This window comes from Lagenorhynchus albirostris, chromosome 4, assembly GCF_949774975.1.
Source record: "Lagenorhynchus albirostris chromosome 4, mLagAlb1.1, whole genome shotgun sequence".
NCBI lineage: Eukaryota > Metazoa > Chordata > Mammalia > Artiodactyla > Delphinidae > Lagenorhynchus > Lagenorhynchus albirostris.
The window spans coordinates 84,382,429-84,400,090 of record NC_083098.1 but is presented as its reverse complement, the minus strand read 5'-3'; the positions used below and the strand labels follow the sequence as shown (position 1 = coordinate 84,400,090).

The window sequence follows — 17,662 nt, the reverse complement described above, 5'->3', positions numbered from 1 at the left end:
TTACAGGCTGAGTGTTTATGTACACTCATTTCCATTGATTTCCACTGTTGCTGGCTTGTAGCAAACTTTACACTTCTTGTAGGCAAAGCCACCATTATTTAGGCACACTGCAAAGCTCGTCAGACTGTTGGAGACTTGTTGGTCACCAGTGGTTTCTATTGACAGTTACTCTCGTGAATAGAAGTATCCCAAGTGTGGAAAGATAATCCCATTCAGGGTAAAATACATAACCAGTCATGATAGCTTCTCTTCTTATTCTGTTCATCTTATTCCAGATACATATATGTAATCTGTTTGCTCTCTGTGAACTAGTTTTTGAACTAAATGTGCATATACAGAATTTGTGATAAATAGATGTATCAATAGCTAGTATGAATGGAAGGCCACTTTTAAGTTCTTAAACAATTTCTAAAATTTCCCAAATGTCCATAAGAATTTATCATCTATTAATTATTATGTTCTCCCTCAGTCACTGTAAGCCAGATCAGAGTATGTAGTCAGGAGGTTCGAAGGTGGCAGTTGATCCCTTATGTGCAAACTCCAGAATCTAAACAAAATATGCAAAGACATTTTATCAGCTTGTGACATACCAAGGGGGTTCATGAATATTCAGGGTTCCACACTACTATATAATGCTGCATTTCTTGGTTTTATTTGAAACAATGCATATTTTTAGCATTTTATGGTAGGATTTTACACTTGTCATTTACACAAATTACAAGGTTCTCTTCAAGTCTTTAAAAATTTTTTTAAAAAATTCAGCCCATGTGCAGCACAAGAATATGCAAAACTACTTTACATTATACACACTTTTTATCAAAGGAGATACAAAATTCTGGCTTGTAGTTTTAGACAAATACAAGAAGCTTCAAACTAGACACAAAGGGTTAACATTAATTCTCAAATGTAAGTCTGCACTTTGTGTTGTATTTCTCTGAGATGTGAATACCAAATTCCTAAGGGATTTTTACTTTTTCCTTTTTCAAAGGAAAAATGACAAGTTTCCCTTATTCAGGTCCCTCCCCATCAGCTCAGTCTATCATCCTACTCTCCCATCCCTTAGTGCCAGATACTTGCGTATATTAAAAAATCAGGGGTGGGCCATTTACATATGTCTGTGGACCAGATCCTTTTAGCTAACTCCTCTCTTGCAAAAATCTAAGCAGCCATAACTGATGGGAATGGTCTGCTACATTATGTTAAATATGACTTCACACTAGGTAATCTAGACAGATATGATGCTGGGTAATTAGTTAAAAGGAGATAATGAGAGACAGAAGGCCCTACCAGTGTGCTTTTTATTGGTGGCAAATTGGTGGCCTTTAAGAATCAAGCTGTCTGATTCTAAGAGAGCTTCAAAATCTAAACAGAACATGCCCACTGATTGCTTGAGGGACCTCTCTGATGCTTACGCATAGGTACTCTTTCAGCATGTCGGAGGCAATATTTTATACTTCTAAAGAGTTATGAAGAAGCAATAAGGAAGAGTAGAGCTCTCTGCCCTTTCAAAGATATTTTCTATCACTGGTATCCACTGTTCCCTAGCCATCATCCAATACTTAAATGTGTATGTATATGCATATTTTAGAAGAATTACCCATCTTTCACTCAGTCAGTATACAGCCAACTCTTGATTACCTATGAGAACATAAGTGACATTTACTACCAGAAAATTTCACATTTAACATAATCTTTTTTTTTTTTGACACAGCTCACGTTCACTGTTTTACATCTCACGTAGACTACAGCCTGTCAAGACCAAGTTATCACACAAACGTGTATGCCCTCGAACCCATGACAGGTATGTGCAAGGACACTGAGCACATTCAGATAGGGCTTGGGGAAAGGGCATAAAGTGGAGAATGGGGGCAGGTGATAACTCTGGGCGTGAGAAAGGACCAATCTCAAGTTCCTCCTGAATTAGCTCTTATGGTATGCCTTCGTTATTTTAATTTTATGATTGATTACTGCAAAATCTAAAACCTGAGGCAGTCACTATTTTATATAGATAATGGAGAGTTGACTGTAATCATGTTCTTTGTTTCTTTATGACTTTAGCCCTTTTACATAAAAAATTTCACAAGAAAACATAATATAAAAAGATTAAAAAAGACTACCATATGACATCTAGAAGCATTTATTTTATGCAAAAAACTTAAATATGAATGTGCACACAAAAAGTGCACACATTACCTATGCTGAACAATGCCAAGAAACAATATATTGATGCAACAGTTGTTTGTTTTCTAAAATAAACATAAAAACGGAGCCCGGACTGGCAGACAAAAAGCAAAGCACTTATTTCCCAGTAGCACAATGCTGAAAACTGATAGCAATCCTAAACTCCTCCCACTTTCCTTACAAAGCTGCCAGAGTCCAACTATTTAAAAAAATTGACTTTTTTTTTTACATCAATAATAAAAATCTGGTGACAGACATTATAAAACCAAATGCTGGACAGTCTTTACTCCTTTAAAATTCCAAATATTCCAACATAATCACAGGAGTAAAAACCACTTTAAAGTGATATGCTTTATGAAACAAAAAACAATATGTACATTTATTGCAAATTATATTAAACTAAAATGGAGGGGAAATCAAAATATGAAGTGATATGAAATCAATAATAATTTTAATTATTTTCTCACTCTGATAAAAATCAGAAAGCAACATTTATAAAATTGCCACCACATCACTTTTCATAGCAGGGAACTGAAATCTGTACATCTCATTTTGCAGAAAAGTAGGCAGGCAGAAAGAATTATACATAAAAGTTTCCAAAAGGAAAAACAAACAAATATTTAATCTGATCTCTTTTCTTCTAAAAAATTAATTCAGTAGACTTCTATTTTTTTCTTGTGTAACATGGGAAATTCCTGGCTCTAAAATTGATGAATTCTCACTGTCAGTGTAAGGACATCCTAGTAATTTCTTTAAAATAAAGACTGCAGCATGGAAATTAATGGTATTATGCTGTTAAACTCCAGATATGCAGGAACTGGAACCAAGTGTTAAGCAATTTGCTTAATTATTGACTTTTCATAAGAAAAGTCTGGGGGGAGGGTAGAACAGAGTTGCTTTTAGCCTCTCTCTCAAGAGTTTCTGCTGTACATTTCCATCAAAGGACTTGTGGTCAAGTGAAAAAAGGAAGTAATAGCTTTTTTCAGTTTTCAAGGCAGAAAGTGTGTTTTGAAGTTAACTTCATTTTCTGTTCAGGGTCATTCTGAATCCAAGTTTTTGCAGAAGCTAGAGCCTGCTTCTGTTTGGCCTTCATTTTCTCCCTTTGCAAATGAATTTTCTTTTTACCTTGGGGATAGGAGTAGAAGAAAGCAATGTTAGAAAAGATATAAACAGGAAAACAAACCATACACAGATTATTTAATTTCTATAGTTATTATCTAAAATCTGAAAATATTTTTTCATTGTTCATGTGACACTTTAGTTGATTTAGTAATCTTTCCCTAAATTACATAAAAACACAATACCAATGAAGAAGTTTTTATTTTCAACCATTAAGCATTGCTACCCAGTGTCCAATCTGTTTTATTACTACAATAAAACACTAAAAGCTATTTGAAGTAATTGTGATTTTTAATGAATACTTTCAAAATTATGTAGTAGAAAAATTACTAGACAACTGGCAAATAAAAGCAGCAAAATAAGTTCTGTTCTTTAGTGTACTAAAAAAAGGAGGAAAATTTAGCTTAATTCTGTTAAGAGAAATGCCCCACTGATCCTATTTCCCTAATAGGGAGGGAAAATTATGACCTCTGGAAGCATGAAGTAGTGGGATAGGGTCTCTTTCTCTTCTCCCCTCACCTACTCCTCTCTGGGAGGAGGAAGAACCCATCTAATGGGTGAGAGGGTGGGGGAAGGAAAAACTGAGCATACTGGAATTTGGTCTTGTCTAGATTTCTTCTCCTTTGCCTCCAAAAGGTGTGTTCTGGTCTGCCTGAGGTTGTTCAATTTAGGGGCAAGGCATTAGTAGTTACCTGGCCTATGTCATTTCAGATTTGGGTGGTGGGTGGGGGGGAGTGTGGCTTGTGGGATCTCAGTTCCCCACCAGGGATCGAACCCGAGCCAGGGCAGTGAAAGCCCAGAATACTAACCATTAGGCCACCAGGGAACTCCCTGTCATTCCACATTTTTAATCAGCCACATCAGTATTAAGATGGTATCTCCTTTTTAACAATTCCAAACTTGGGAGAGAAAGATAAGGGGGCTGTTTACTTACATTCCCAAACCCCAACATAACATATACCTTCTAATAAAGATAACAATGCTAACCAAAAAAAGCTAATAAGTGATTAAGATTCTTACATAGTATTAAATTAATTTGTTATAATAGATAAAATTTAATAATATGATATCAAAGAATCCTCTACAAGCTGCCTGCTGCACCTTCAGGAAGCTTCCCTTTACTAGCTCTGAGTCCTCAGTATCTTCCTGGCTGCTCTCACAGACTTTTAAACGATCCAGATCACTGGAAGAATTTCCTGGACTTGATTCTATGTCCCAAAGTGAATCGCCATCACTTCCGAGCACTTGGCTTCTGAAAAATTTCATATTATTTTGATAAAAATTCACTTGTTACTGAAGAATATTCATATTAAACTAATACACGGTTGTTAATACATGAGGAAACACACTTAGGGGATACTTTAAGATACAAACCGATGTGATGTGAGGAAACTCTCAATATACAAATGAGCACAGGAAATCGGGAAATCCTTTGCTTAAAAAAGTAGAAATTCCAAGATTCTTGAACACTCCAATATTAAGCATACTAAGCAAAACATATTAATCCAAAGATGGGAAAACTATAGTCTGTTATCCTATAGGTAACTTCCTTAAATTCACAGTTTCCCCTTAAGTCCCAAGTTTAAGGACTGTGTCTCCACTGGTGTTAATTGATATTTTCTTTTTCATGGAAGAATTTGACCTCAAAGATAAAACATACTCAAGAATCAGCAGACCTATAAAAACACATTTTCAATGCAAAATATTTGGAATTGTTTGCCATTTGAATAATAATTCAAAAACAAAAGAAAAACAAGTAAATAACTGAAATGATGAATCCTCCATTCCCAAACTCAGGAAGCCAACATTAAGTGTCCAGTTGTTCAGATACTATTTCCTGACTATAGTATACAAATGGCTGATTTTCATAAATTTACAGGGTAAATTCAAGGAATTTTCTGAAAAGAAGTAACAATTCCAAATGCAGCCCAAAATATAAACAGGAACATTTATTGGCACGCGTGCGCGCGCACACACACACACCCCTCTGATGGAATAGATTTACTGCAAAAATCCAGAGGGATCTAAAAATCCTACAGGTAAGTTTACAAGTTAAAATGTATGAACTCCCAGATTAAGTAAATTCTATGCCAGGAAATTTCTGTACAGTTTTTGTATTTTGGTGGAATAACATATCTATCCTTGAATTAATAAAGTATATAAGTAGGAGTCATACTAAAAATTATTATTTACCTAATGTCAGTGAGAGGACCTAGTAAGAGGAATTCTAGAGGGGTTACACATAAGTGATTGCTATGGTATTTAAATGACTGTAGAGGCTACCATTTATCAAGGGTCCTACTTTTACAGGGCTGAAGGATTAGTGAGGTTACAAACATAAAGCATCTAGACTGTGGTTGGAATATACTAGGGCCTCAAAAATGGTTTTCATTAATTATTTAATAATAAAGTTGAAATCATACAATATGATGAGTATAAATACCAAGTAATAAAAATGGGCGTTTTCTGGAGGTGGTCCTAGTATACAGTGTAGACTGACCGCCTCGAGATCATCTTGTATTCAGACAGATCTACAAAGGAGCACATGGAGTAAAGAAGGGAGGGTAATGTCAGGAAAGGCTCTTTTCAGATGTTAATGTAGGGACAGTTGTGACCAGCGCAGGAACTGACCATCAGGGAAGTGAGAAAGCAAGCAAGTAAAATCTGTGAAGAATAATGCAAGGTAAAGGAAAAGACAGATGAAATAGTGTTAGAAAGCAGGGCCACAGAGAAGCACAAGGGTGCTGGGCCTTATTTCTCAAAGGCTTGCATTCAAGCTTAAAATCCGGGGGTAAACTACTTTAGTGCAGTGATCCAGATCCAGATCTGGTTCCACAATGCAAGGACTCTAGGCTATGCTTCAAGTTGCCAGGGCAGTAAGTGAGCTGTTCCTACCATTCTGGGTTCATCCTTAGCTCAGAAATGTGGTGCTTGGCTCTCAGCTTTGGCAACCCTATTTCTTCTTTTACTAATGAGATGGTTCAAAGTGTAATGATAACCTTAACAGGATGATTCAAGGTGTTATATTAAGCTCTGTATTCAGAATTGTTCAATTATGTGGCTTTAACCTGTATCTGATCCTCACCAGGTCTCAGGAAAATACAGGTGAGATGTCAAATCAATCATAGGTAATACCTTTGGTTAATCAAAAGTATGTTTAGAATCTTGTATGAAGGTGAAAACTAGTTTCCCATGAAATAAAAATAAAGCTGGCACCTTCAGGATTTTGACCATTCATCGTTTTCTCCTCAAGCTGAAGGACAGTTAGAACAGCTGAGTCACAAACAAGGAAGTTTTGTTTTAATGTGCCTGTCTATTCCATCGCTTGGTGGTTACTATACCTTAAAACATGTCCTTTTACACATTAAGAGAAAAAGAAAATAATAGAGTTGTGAACGTTCATAGTTTAAAGGAGAAACATAACCGCAGCTGCCACTGTTAGCAGTACAGTAAGGCGATTAATAAGGGACACAGCCTGGATTCAAAACCCTGTTCTGTGTAGCACTGGCCAGGTGGCCTGAGAAAGTAATTTTTTTAGGTCTAACCCCCTTATCTCTAACATAGGGTTGTACTTGCTGCATAATGATTGTTGGCAAGGCAAATATACATTCAACAACCTTTCCTTATTATCACTATTATTTCTACCAATATATATGCCAAGCACCATTGCAAATACCCCATACATTATTCTACCTAATATTCACTACGGTCTTTCAATGTTCTTATGGCATTAGGGGCTTCACTTAAGTTTGCCACTTGAATTCAAGAACATCTGATCTCTCTGTTTTTTCCCTCTCTGAAGCTAAAATACTTTAGCTTTTGTTTGCATGAACTCTGAAATAGGTTAAAAAGATGACTATAGTTGTTTGGTTTAACCTACGATTATTTTAAATAAACCAGCTTCTTATGTAATAATTATAAATAATAAACTATATGCAAAGATTTTCCATTTCATGGAAACTACCACATATATTAACTACATTAGCTATTTAAAATATGGAAGTAAATATATTTTCAAAGCATCCTCTGTTAAACTAGTTTTGTGTGCAGGTATAGTTCCTGTAGAATTAAGACTTAATTTTACCTTAAAGTACAATATAGTGTGGACTCCAGAGTGATGCTACCTGGTTTTAATGCTGCCTCCACTATGTATATAAGCAAAGGGACCAAAAGCTACATGAACTCTCTATTCCTGGTTCTCTCCTCTTTATAAACTGGGGATAATGATAGTACTTACCCATGTAGAGATGTTTTAAGCATTTAATAGGTTAACAAAGAGCTTAGAATTGAGCCTGGCTCATAATAAGCATTATATTAGTGTTAGCTATTATTCATCTTATGTAGCAATTTTTTAAGTGAAATAAAATATATGTAACATAAATCACTGCCATTCATCTCTAGAATATTTTCATCTTCCAACTGAAACTGTACCCATTAAATAGTAATGCCTATTCTCTCCTCCCGCTCTCCCTGGCAACTACCTCATTCTGTCTGTATGAATTTTACTACTCTCGTATCTCACAGAAGTGGAGTCATACAGTATTTGCCCTTTGGGGTCTGGCTTATTTCACTTAGCATAATGTCCTTAAGGCCCATCCATATTGTGGCATAAGTCAGAATTTCATTGTTTTACATAGTAATAATAAAATAATTCTTATACTTTTATCAATCAGTAGACTTAAAGTGAAAGTTTTCTGCTCTATTCTGGAATTGACAAGCTGGAGAAATATATTCTTTGAGGGCGAGAACCTATCCATTTTGGATACTTTTGTACTGCCAACATCCAGCGCAATGCTGGCAGTTTAATCTGTCTGTATTTGTTAGAAGAACAAATGAGAAGTATAAGGAACAATACTCATGTGCCTATAATACATTCAATCCTATGCAAGAGGCTATCATGAGTAATACAGAGTTTCGGGAGTAAGTTAGGTTTCCAAGCCGAAGTCATAATGCTAGAATTTAAGGGCAGAGTTGTATATTAGATTCAGGAAAGAATGGAAAAGACAAAAGGAAGCTTGGGAGAAAGTTTCAGAATGTCCTTCTATGTTTTGTTAGCCACGAATTAGTAGTCAATAATTCAACCAGAAGTTTCTGAAATATGTGTGCAAAGTCTTTGATCTGTTTTACTGAAGTACAGTGTTATCATGAACACCAAATTTAACCATCTAACTTCACTGAGAATATAAAACCATCAAAGAATTCTATATTTTGGATAACACATTGCCCAACTGATCTACTAAATGGCATACTTAAGACTTCTAAGGTGTCTTTTCACTCTTGAAAAAGATGTTTTAAGAGTTTTAAAAAGGCCCAAGGCCATTTTTAATCAACACCAGTCTCTGGCATGTAAGCCATTTTTGTTGGTTTGTTTAATGCTTTGGGGGCAAATGGTGTAACTAAAAGCAGAGCAATGGGTTTTACAATGCTCAATTTCAGAGACAAGGTTGGTTGCTACTGAAAACGTTTTCAGGGTCCAAGTGAGTGCCTGCATATTTTGGTTAGATGTCAAAAGGACAGCACATGAGAGGTAAGGTCAGGTGGCCTGGGTGTGATGATCAGTACTATTTTATGTGGGTGAGGAATGGCTAGAATTCTAGAAACCCTTAAGAGAAGTCTGGCAATCTCCAACGAAATTTGTTCAGCTTTTGTATAACTAAAAATATAGTAAGAGGTAAAGCAACTAGAATTCAAAACAATGGTTAAAATAATTACTGAGCATTTAGTCTGTACAAGGCATTTTGTTAAGTGCTTTATATTTAATGACCATTTAATTCTTGGAACAGTCCTTTGAGGAAGGTATTATTATACTGCCTTAATGATGAAGAAAAGGAGGCCGAGGTTAAGTATGTTGTTCCAGGTCAAAGGTCCAGGTTTGAGGAGAAAAATAATAAATTTGCCCCCAATACTGGCTTTCCTTACTATACTTTTAGTCCATAAAAGTAGAAGTGACTAAGTAGAAGAAACACCCATTACTTAGTCAGGTTTGGGCCTGGATCAGCTGCCATGAGATGTTGAAAAAGGTACTCAGAGACACTTAAAATGTAAGAAAATTTAGTAGCCTCAAACTTCCAAATTTCAAAAATGGTAATTTTAAAAAATGTACTTTATAAAAATATTGAAGCAGGATGGTGAGGGTGTCCTGACATGATCAGAGCTGGTTCTTTCCTAGAAGGAACTCAGAATCTTACAATCTAATTCAGGGGGGAGATGAATTAGGTATAGGTATATAAGGAAAAAGAAGCAGTGTAGAGCTAAGTTCTAATTGTAGACCAAGTAAGGAGCCAACTTCTAGATCTCATTGGGGCACCACTGTTACAGTGTGGAAAATCTGAAATCCCAACACAAACATGATCAAAGATGAGTAGCTGTGAGGGAGGGTGGGGGAGAGGTAAGTTGCTGACTTATATTAAAATTTACTGTAACAAGTGGAAATAAAGAGCATGCCATGACATCTATCTATTCCACTCTGGGATCTCTGTATCAAAAAGGTAGCCGTTTATATTTAGAAAACCCCATGCAACTATGTGAGGGACACCAAGACAATGTTATCCTTGCTAATAAATAGAAACATCAAAAACCATATCCTAATTAAAAATTAACCAAAGAAAAAAGGAGATCTTTCTTCAAATTGTTGTCCTGAAAGTTATGAGATAAAAGCAAATGCCACCATAACTTACTCAGGAAAACCAGGGGCAGTTTTCACTCCCAAATGCCTAGGTGTTTGGGGGTGACTGGCAACTAAGATTAAAACAAGATGTCTAAATTCAAAGTTCAGAAAGAACGGTGTACGTTACCTTTGTAAGTCAATTTGTCTCTCTGCTGGTGCTGCCTTTTTGGCTATGTCTTGCAGTTTGGGTGCTTTGGCATTACCTGCTTCCAAACCTCCAGGGCTTTCCTGATTGACTGCGGCTCTCTTTCTTCCCTTGCTAAGAGGTTTATTTATATCATCATTTCTGGTTGCATTGCCCTGAGATTCAGACTTGGGTCGACGTCCTCTCCTGGGTTTTGAAGGGGCAGGTGGTCCTGATTCATCTACTTTCTCATCTGTTTTTTGTTGGATATTCTCTGCACCAGCTGCTGTTACTGTTCTTTTCTTTCCTCGGTCACTGCTGATGTTGCCCTGGGCAGCCTGATCAGAATTAACCTCCTAAAAGAGCAGAAAACAATTATATGAACATAAATTCCTTAAATATCACTGATCTATACTACAAAGAAGCATTCTGCAAGTATTTTAAAAGAGTTGGAATTCCAGGGCTTCTGATTAACTGCTTACATCCCATGAAGAATGTAAACTCCTCAAGGATAAGGACTGAATGAGGTGCCTACCATAGTGCTTGGCATATATAATATACTCAATAAATGCTTACTAAAGTGCATAGGCAGTTATATAAGAGAAAACCTACTCAGTTTTGCTTTCATTTTAAATGAAAGCATTTAAATGAAAGCATTTAAAATTTGCTTTCATTTTAAATGACAAGGTTCTTTTTATTGTGGTATGCTCTTAATGTATCACTTTTCAAAAGAGGGGGGAATGTTTTCATAATTCAATGTTATTTTCTTTCTCTATGATGCATCTGACTATAATAATCTTTGTAGTTCTGTGACACAAAGTTCTTTAATATCTCACTCCACTCATTCATTCTAACTTTTGTCTCTTCTTTATCAATCATTAACCTTCTGCTTTTTTCTGAGCATTCTCTTTTTTCCTCTGTTTGGCATATATATTACATATTGTCATCTAAAATGTTCAAAGTAATAAAATTCCATTTTAATATGAGACATAATGGACATTAGGAGGAATAATAGTTTTCAGAATGAAAGTGACCTTTATATGTATGATATTTAGGAGTCAATTATAATAATATTAACTGATTCAAGGGAAACAAAGGAACACTATCCTCACCCAAAAAGTGACTTTATCTTTTCAATTAATTAATTAATTTTCATTTCCCCCAAAAATGTTTTCAATGACCAGGGAAACACATAAATCTTTCATGTTTCAAGAAAATTTACTTAAATGAAAACTCGTGAAAGTAGTATCTTAAGTTAGAAAATCCACAAATCAGTGTTTCACGTTGAGGATTAACATTAAAGTAAACCCTATCTTAAGAGACAGTATCAGAGCCTTTAACATGGGCAGCTAGACTTAAATCCATCCTTCCAGGATGATGAGCTAATGACTCCTACTTCTTTCACCCTCTTGGGATGTGGAGAGTCGTGTTACAAAAATCATCAAAAGGGAACAAGAGTAAGGTGGGCCACAGGATTTAAACTGTAAAACAATACAAAATGGATCAGAGAAAAGATATGCGAAGGCACCCTGGAGAAAGATGGAGATTCCTGGGCAAAATAAGAAGGGTCAATAAAAACTAAGTGTGGTTAAACTTGAAGTAGAAACCATTCAGCTGAATGCCTGTTAGGTGCAGTGGCTGCTGGGCATAGATTGGGGAACAAAACTCTTATTTTTCCTGTCCTCAAACAGATTAGCATAGTAGGTGACTAATTTTTTAAAGAGTAAACAAACATTTAAGTACAGATTACCCTAAATGCTAAGAGATTAAAGAAAAGGGCATTCAGAAAAAAAAAAAAAACAGGAAGCATCAATTTCTCATTGGTTCTTCTGGGGAATATTAATTAAATAATATCAAAGCAGGACTTATCACATGAAAAGTGAAGTATTTTAGACAGATGGAAGAGGCAGCATGAAGTACCTGAAGAAGGAAAGAGCTTGGAAGATTGAAGGAACTTGAAGTGATGTGAGACTGGTATAAGGTAGGAGAAGCAGGCATGGGCCAGATCATGAATGCCTTATGGGACATGTAAGAAATCTGATTTTATTCTAAGTGGTGATAAAAGTCATTGATGGACTTTAAACAGAGGACAAACATAATCCAGATTATATTTTAAAAAGATCACACTGGCTGCTATATTTGGTGATGAGATTGGAAGGGAGCAAGAATGTTAACAAGAAGGTAGAACTACTACAGTATCAGACGTTGAGTTAGGGAGTTCCCTGGTGGCCTAGTGGTTAGGATTCCAGGCTTTCACTACCATGGCCTGGGTTCAATCCCTGGTTGGCGAATTTCCTGCAAGGCGCATGGCATGGCCAAAAAACAAAAAGTTGAGTTAAACAAGAAAAAGATAATTTAAAAACGGGCAAATATGAACAGGCAGTTCACACAAGAGTACATCCAAACGGTCAACAAAAATACTGATCATCAGAGAAATATAAATTAAAACAATAGTGGGGCATTAGTTTTGATACTTTAAACTGAAAAAAATTCAAAAGAACTATAAACCTGTTGTTAGTGGGTATACGGAGAAAAAGTACCCTGCTGGTAGAAATGTCAAGTGTTCTAATTTTCGAAGAAAACAATATGAAAATATCTAAAATCTCTAGTATATTTACTCCTTGACCTGGCATTCCCACTACTAGAACTTATTAGCCCCTAGAAATAAAATCACCAGTAAATTTAATGCAACATTGTAGTGACAAAGAACAGGGAAAGGAAGTATTTATGTGTATACAAACATGAAAATGATAACACTGTAGAGAAAAAATGGAACACACAGATAAGGCTGTTTAAAAGGGGAAAAAAAGACTATTAAATGTCATGCACATGATCATATTTACACATTTATGAACATTACATTTATGTGCATATGTATAAAGAAGTCATGCAAAAGCCAAATGAAGAGGAAATCAGTTGTCAGCTGTAGGCATGAAGAAATAGAAGACTCTAAAGGGCAACACCGGTGGTATTGCCTGCCTGCTCCACAGAATGTTAATGTGTTATTTCTTCTTTTAACCACCTCCCTTATTCATTCTTCATATTACCATTTGATTTTGCTCAAGAGTAAATAATAGGAGAAAATGTTCTGATTTGTAAACATGGATATACAATTTGCTGGATAATTTTTATATACATAACTAATAAATTGGTTTATGCATCAATCTCTTTGAGAAATTGGTTACCAAGAAACACTCTCTTAGATCTTTATCTTCTTTCAGTACAACAAGATAGTGTTTTGAGCCTGCAAGACTGAGAACCAGACCCAGGAAAGAAATGACCGTATCAACTTCTGGGAGATCTGACTGGGAAGCTATCAGGCTTTTGTCAAAATACAACCCCAGTCTCTTCAGGCAACAGTGAATCTGTTAAACATTCTTTGGAAGTATGAAAAAGTTAAAACAGTGTTTGGAACAATATAATATTACAGATCAATCAAAGTAATATTTTGGCCCCTCAGAAATTAGAATTTAAATGTCCAATTTATCTTCTATACAATTCTACAGCAGAGGTTGAAAAGGTTATAGATAGATGTTTGTACTAGATAAATATTTGCATCCCTGTACCACCTCTTAATACATATTATAAGCATGTTTATGTATCTGTGGCAATATGCATATCTGCATCTAAGCATGATTATGTTCAATGTTTAATTCTGTAGAAGGATCCCACAATATCTAAATCTACTGGTTTCTGAATTCTAAGAGTTTTGAAAGTGAGAGGTGAGAGGTTCCCTGTTACCTGAGTTTACTGACATAATGAAGTTCAGATAGCAAACAGCAAGAATATGGATAGTCAGAGACTGACCTAAAAAATGTATCCTTACCTATTTAGTTTGAATTCAGATGATAATTTTGGATAGGAAAAGTTCAGCTACTGTGGAATAACTGTATAGTCCCATATTTTATGTACCTGAGGATAACTCCTAAAACATTGGATAATACCATAAATATATGGGGAGTAAAAAAAAAGTATGTCAAGAACATGATTTTATAGAAAAAGAAATAATAGTATTAGGTCATTCTTACTGAGGCAAGTTATCCTCCTACCAATGTTATACTCCTTTCTGTCCTGCCAAAAAATTAAGAATATCAGGGGCCACAGTTAAAAGATATACCATCAAAGAATGCAGCTGTTAAATAAAAACTCAAACATATTTTAAAAGGTCAGCTCATTAAGTTTAACTTAAAACAACGACAACAGAAACAGTGTTGATCCCTGGTGGGGGTCAATGAAGTTTTGAAAACAAGGTCTCAAAACACTTCAGTTCCTATTCTTTCAAGGTATTGGGAGAAGGTGACCACACAAACTCTGGTAAATGAAGACAGTGGACAAAGAATCACTTCTGTAGAGTGGAAGCCCAGTAAGTATAGCAGGGGGTGGTATACACACAGGTATAGTATGTAGTATATATTAATGTGTAGACTGTGGGTTTCTTACCCCATCATAAAATTGTAATAAGAATCTCCATGGGAAAAACCCACTTGTTAAATTTTAAAATTTACCTTATTCTTTACTGGGTCAATATTCTTTACAGGTGTCACAGAAATAATTCTCACAGGGTTCTCTTCATTTTCACTAACTCCAGTTTCTGCTGCCTCTGAACTCTGTTCCCTGTTGAAGAGAAATAAACCAAAGCTTCTTTATTTCACCATATGAATAGGAAGTGTACTCTCTCACTATACCAATAAGGAAAGAGGCTTAGGCCGATTTAGAAGCCTGGCCAAGTGAAGTAACGTTAACAAGACTCAGATCTTCTGTGGTTACAGACTACTGCTCTACTATATCAAGTTTTGGATTTCCATCTTACCTTACTAATGTAAGACAGAAATGACTGCCTAAAACCACCAGATAGAAAGCGTAGTTGACAAGGAACAAACAACACAACTATTCTATAAGCCTATCTGTTGGGGGGTGGAAAACCCTAAAACAAAGCAAAAATACAACAGATGAGCGTATAGTTTTCTCCAGTCTGTGTGCTTAATGCTCTGCAAGGGAAGGGGCTGCAAGAAGAGGCCATAGGGGAGGTGTCTGACCCCCACCATCTATGTAAACCACAGATGTTCCACCTTAATTTTTTAATATTTTGGGATTCTACTGCTAAAAATGTGTTTAAAACACCACCACTGAATTTATGCTTAAAATTTCATGATTTAGAATAAAATCTTTAAAAGCCTCAATATTTAGTGTTGGTAAGAGTAGGGTCAGATGGAAATTTTTATGCAGTAGCTAAGACAGTAAACACTTGACATGTTAAACATGGAATCTTTTAAATAAATATTTATTTGGTTGTGTCAGGTCTTAGTTGTTGGCATGCAAACTCTTAGTTGCAGCATGTGGGATCTAGTTCCCTGACAAGGGATCGAACCTGGGCCCCCTGCATTGGGAGCACAGTCTTAGCCACCGGACCACCAGGGAAGTCCCAAACATGGAATCTTTAATAAGTGGAAAATGTTATTAACAATGTTATCTCTACTCATGCTATACTAATTTTGAGTTAAAAATTAAAAAGCATATAAATTAAATTTATTTAAAGAGTTACATTTTCAGTTCTCCTAAGTGTTAAATTTAAACACAGACATACACTTCCATGTAAATTAGTTTTAGTATATTACTAATTCTTACGTTTTTCCATTTAACTTTTCTACACATTTAGAATGCTAAACAGTTTCAAAATGTGTACTACACTCTCAATTTCCATCATTAATTATACTAAAATTTAGCACTACTGTTTTTTACTAAGATGTTTCCTAAAGTCCATTTTTGTGATACAGTGCTTTAAGAAAAGAAACTGAAAGATGAACCAAGTAGTGAGTGATAGTAACAAAAACAATTGGAGAAAAAAATTGCCTTGATCGATTTCCGGTGGAAGGGTTCAGCTCTGAATTTACATTAATATTGCTTCCAGTCTCAGCTCCAGTGCTTCTAACATATGGTTTCCTTCCCGTTGCTGATAAAGGCTTGTTTACCGCACCTAGTACTCCAGCAGGTTTTGGCTAAAAATTACATATACGCATGTTATTTTATACCTTACTGAAAGGAATACATACAAATTTAGACACATGTAAGGGATACTGATTCGCTTACAGCCAGGAATTGTTGTTGCTTTGGAAAGTTAAATCCTAAATTTATTAGAAATGATAATTCTGTAAAACTATATTTAACATAATTACAAATCAAAAGCATTACCTCTACTTAAAAATAACTATGCAATATTTAATTATTCCTGTTGCTCAATCAAAACAAAGTGTCCCTAAAACAGTGAAATACATAATAATTAAGACACAATAAAATGTCTTACAGGTAAACTACTGAGTATATATAGTAATAGTTTAGACACTGTTTATCAAATACTAAATTTTCCTTTGCTCTTTTAGATGTCATATTACCTTTATAGAATATAAACTGTCTAACTTATTAGTACTTTAAAATTATCTTTATCTTACACATCTAAATTTATTATATCATTTTTCAGGGAAATCTGCTTTGTGAATTCTAAATAACTTGAAGCCTATCAGTACTGGTGAGAACACATGGTTGTAATTCTAAAGTGGTTCATGGCAAAAAAAAAAGCCTGAGAGAACAAATGCTTTAGATGCTATAATCCACAACATGATCCCTAAGAATCAGGAACTATAAAATCTGAGGGACATTTAAAGGTTATTTCTAAGAATAGCAGAAGTAATATGCACATGAGATAAAGATCCCCCAATTATCTAGTACATAATACCTTTCCTGTTAACAGAAGTACTCTTGTCTCTTCTGAAATATAACTCTTGTCATTACAGAAGTCCTATCAAAAAAACAAACAAAAAAAAGTAAACATATTTTTATTGTCCATACAAGACTTCAAGGCATTCTGCTTTACCATAACAGTTTCATTTGCGCTAAGAAACATATCAAACCATCAAAGCATATTTCATGAACCATACCATAAGTCTAGTTTTAAAATTAACTTAGTGACACACAAGACTTAGTCAAATGTCAGATATAAATTACTTAAATCACATTTTTTTTTGGCAGTGCCACGTGGCTTGCAGGAGCCTAGTTCCCTGACCAGGAATTGAATCCAGGCCATAGTCGGTGAAAGCACGGAGTCCTAACCACTGGAATGCCAGGGAATTCCCTTAAATCACATTTTAAATAAAACACATTTCTATTCTTTCATATGGTTCAGGGCAAACAGTCTCCAGTTTATTCAATGAACTATGTTCTCCACTCTATTATAAAATTTACTTTAAAAAAAAATTTATTTGGCCACACCACGTGGCACACGCGATCTTAGTTCCCCGACCAGGGACTGAAGCCATGCCTCCTGCAGTGGAAGCACAGAGTCTTAAGCTCTGGACTGCCAGGGAAGTCCCTAAAATTTACTTCTTTGGGGCTCCCAAAGCATCCAAATTGGTACTATGCATATATCAGGCACTTAATATTCACTAAAAGAACCCCACACAGAATCTCAAGAAAATTATCCTTACTGAAAAAAAATGTTACTTTAATTAAAAATGTTTTGTTTCCTAGAACCATAAGTAGACTGTCCAAATCATAAAGGTAAATACACCATCAAAATC

General features: G+C 35.3%; 1 protein-coding gene across 2 annotated transcripts in view; it reads right to left on the bottom strand.

The window, feature by feature from the left end:
* Window positions 1-630: 630 nt before the first annotated feature.
* Window positions 631-17,662, bottom strand: part of PDS5A (PDS5 cohesin associated factor A) — a 129,080-nt gene continuing 112,048 nt past the window's right edge. Inside the window, exons 29-34 of one of the 2 annotated variants that reach the window (XM_060148312.1) lie at window positions 16,822-16,884; window positions 15,942-16,087; window positions 14,597-14,705; window positions 10,095-10,447; window positions 4,402-4,552; window positions 631-3,306 (exon numbers count right to left, since the gene is read on the bottom strand). In XM_060148312.1, coding sequence (XP_060004295.1) covers window positions 3,271-3,306; window positions 4,402-4,552; window positions 10,095-10,447; window positions 14,597-14,705; window positions 15,942-16,087; window positions 16,822-16,884 — 858 coding nt within the window. In that variant the 3' untranslated portion in view covers window positions 631-3,270. The remainder of the gene's footprint in view (window positions 3,307-4,401; window positions 4,553-10,094; window positions 10,448-14,596; window positions 14,706-15,941; window positions 16,088-16,821; window positions 16,885-17,662) is intronic. The other variant, XM_060148313.1, reaches the window with a different exon arrangement.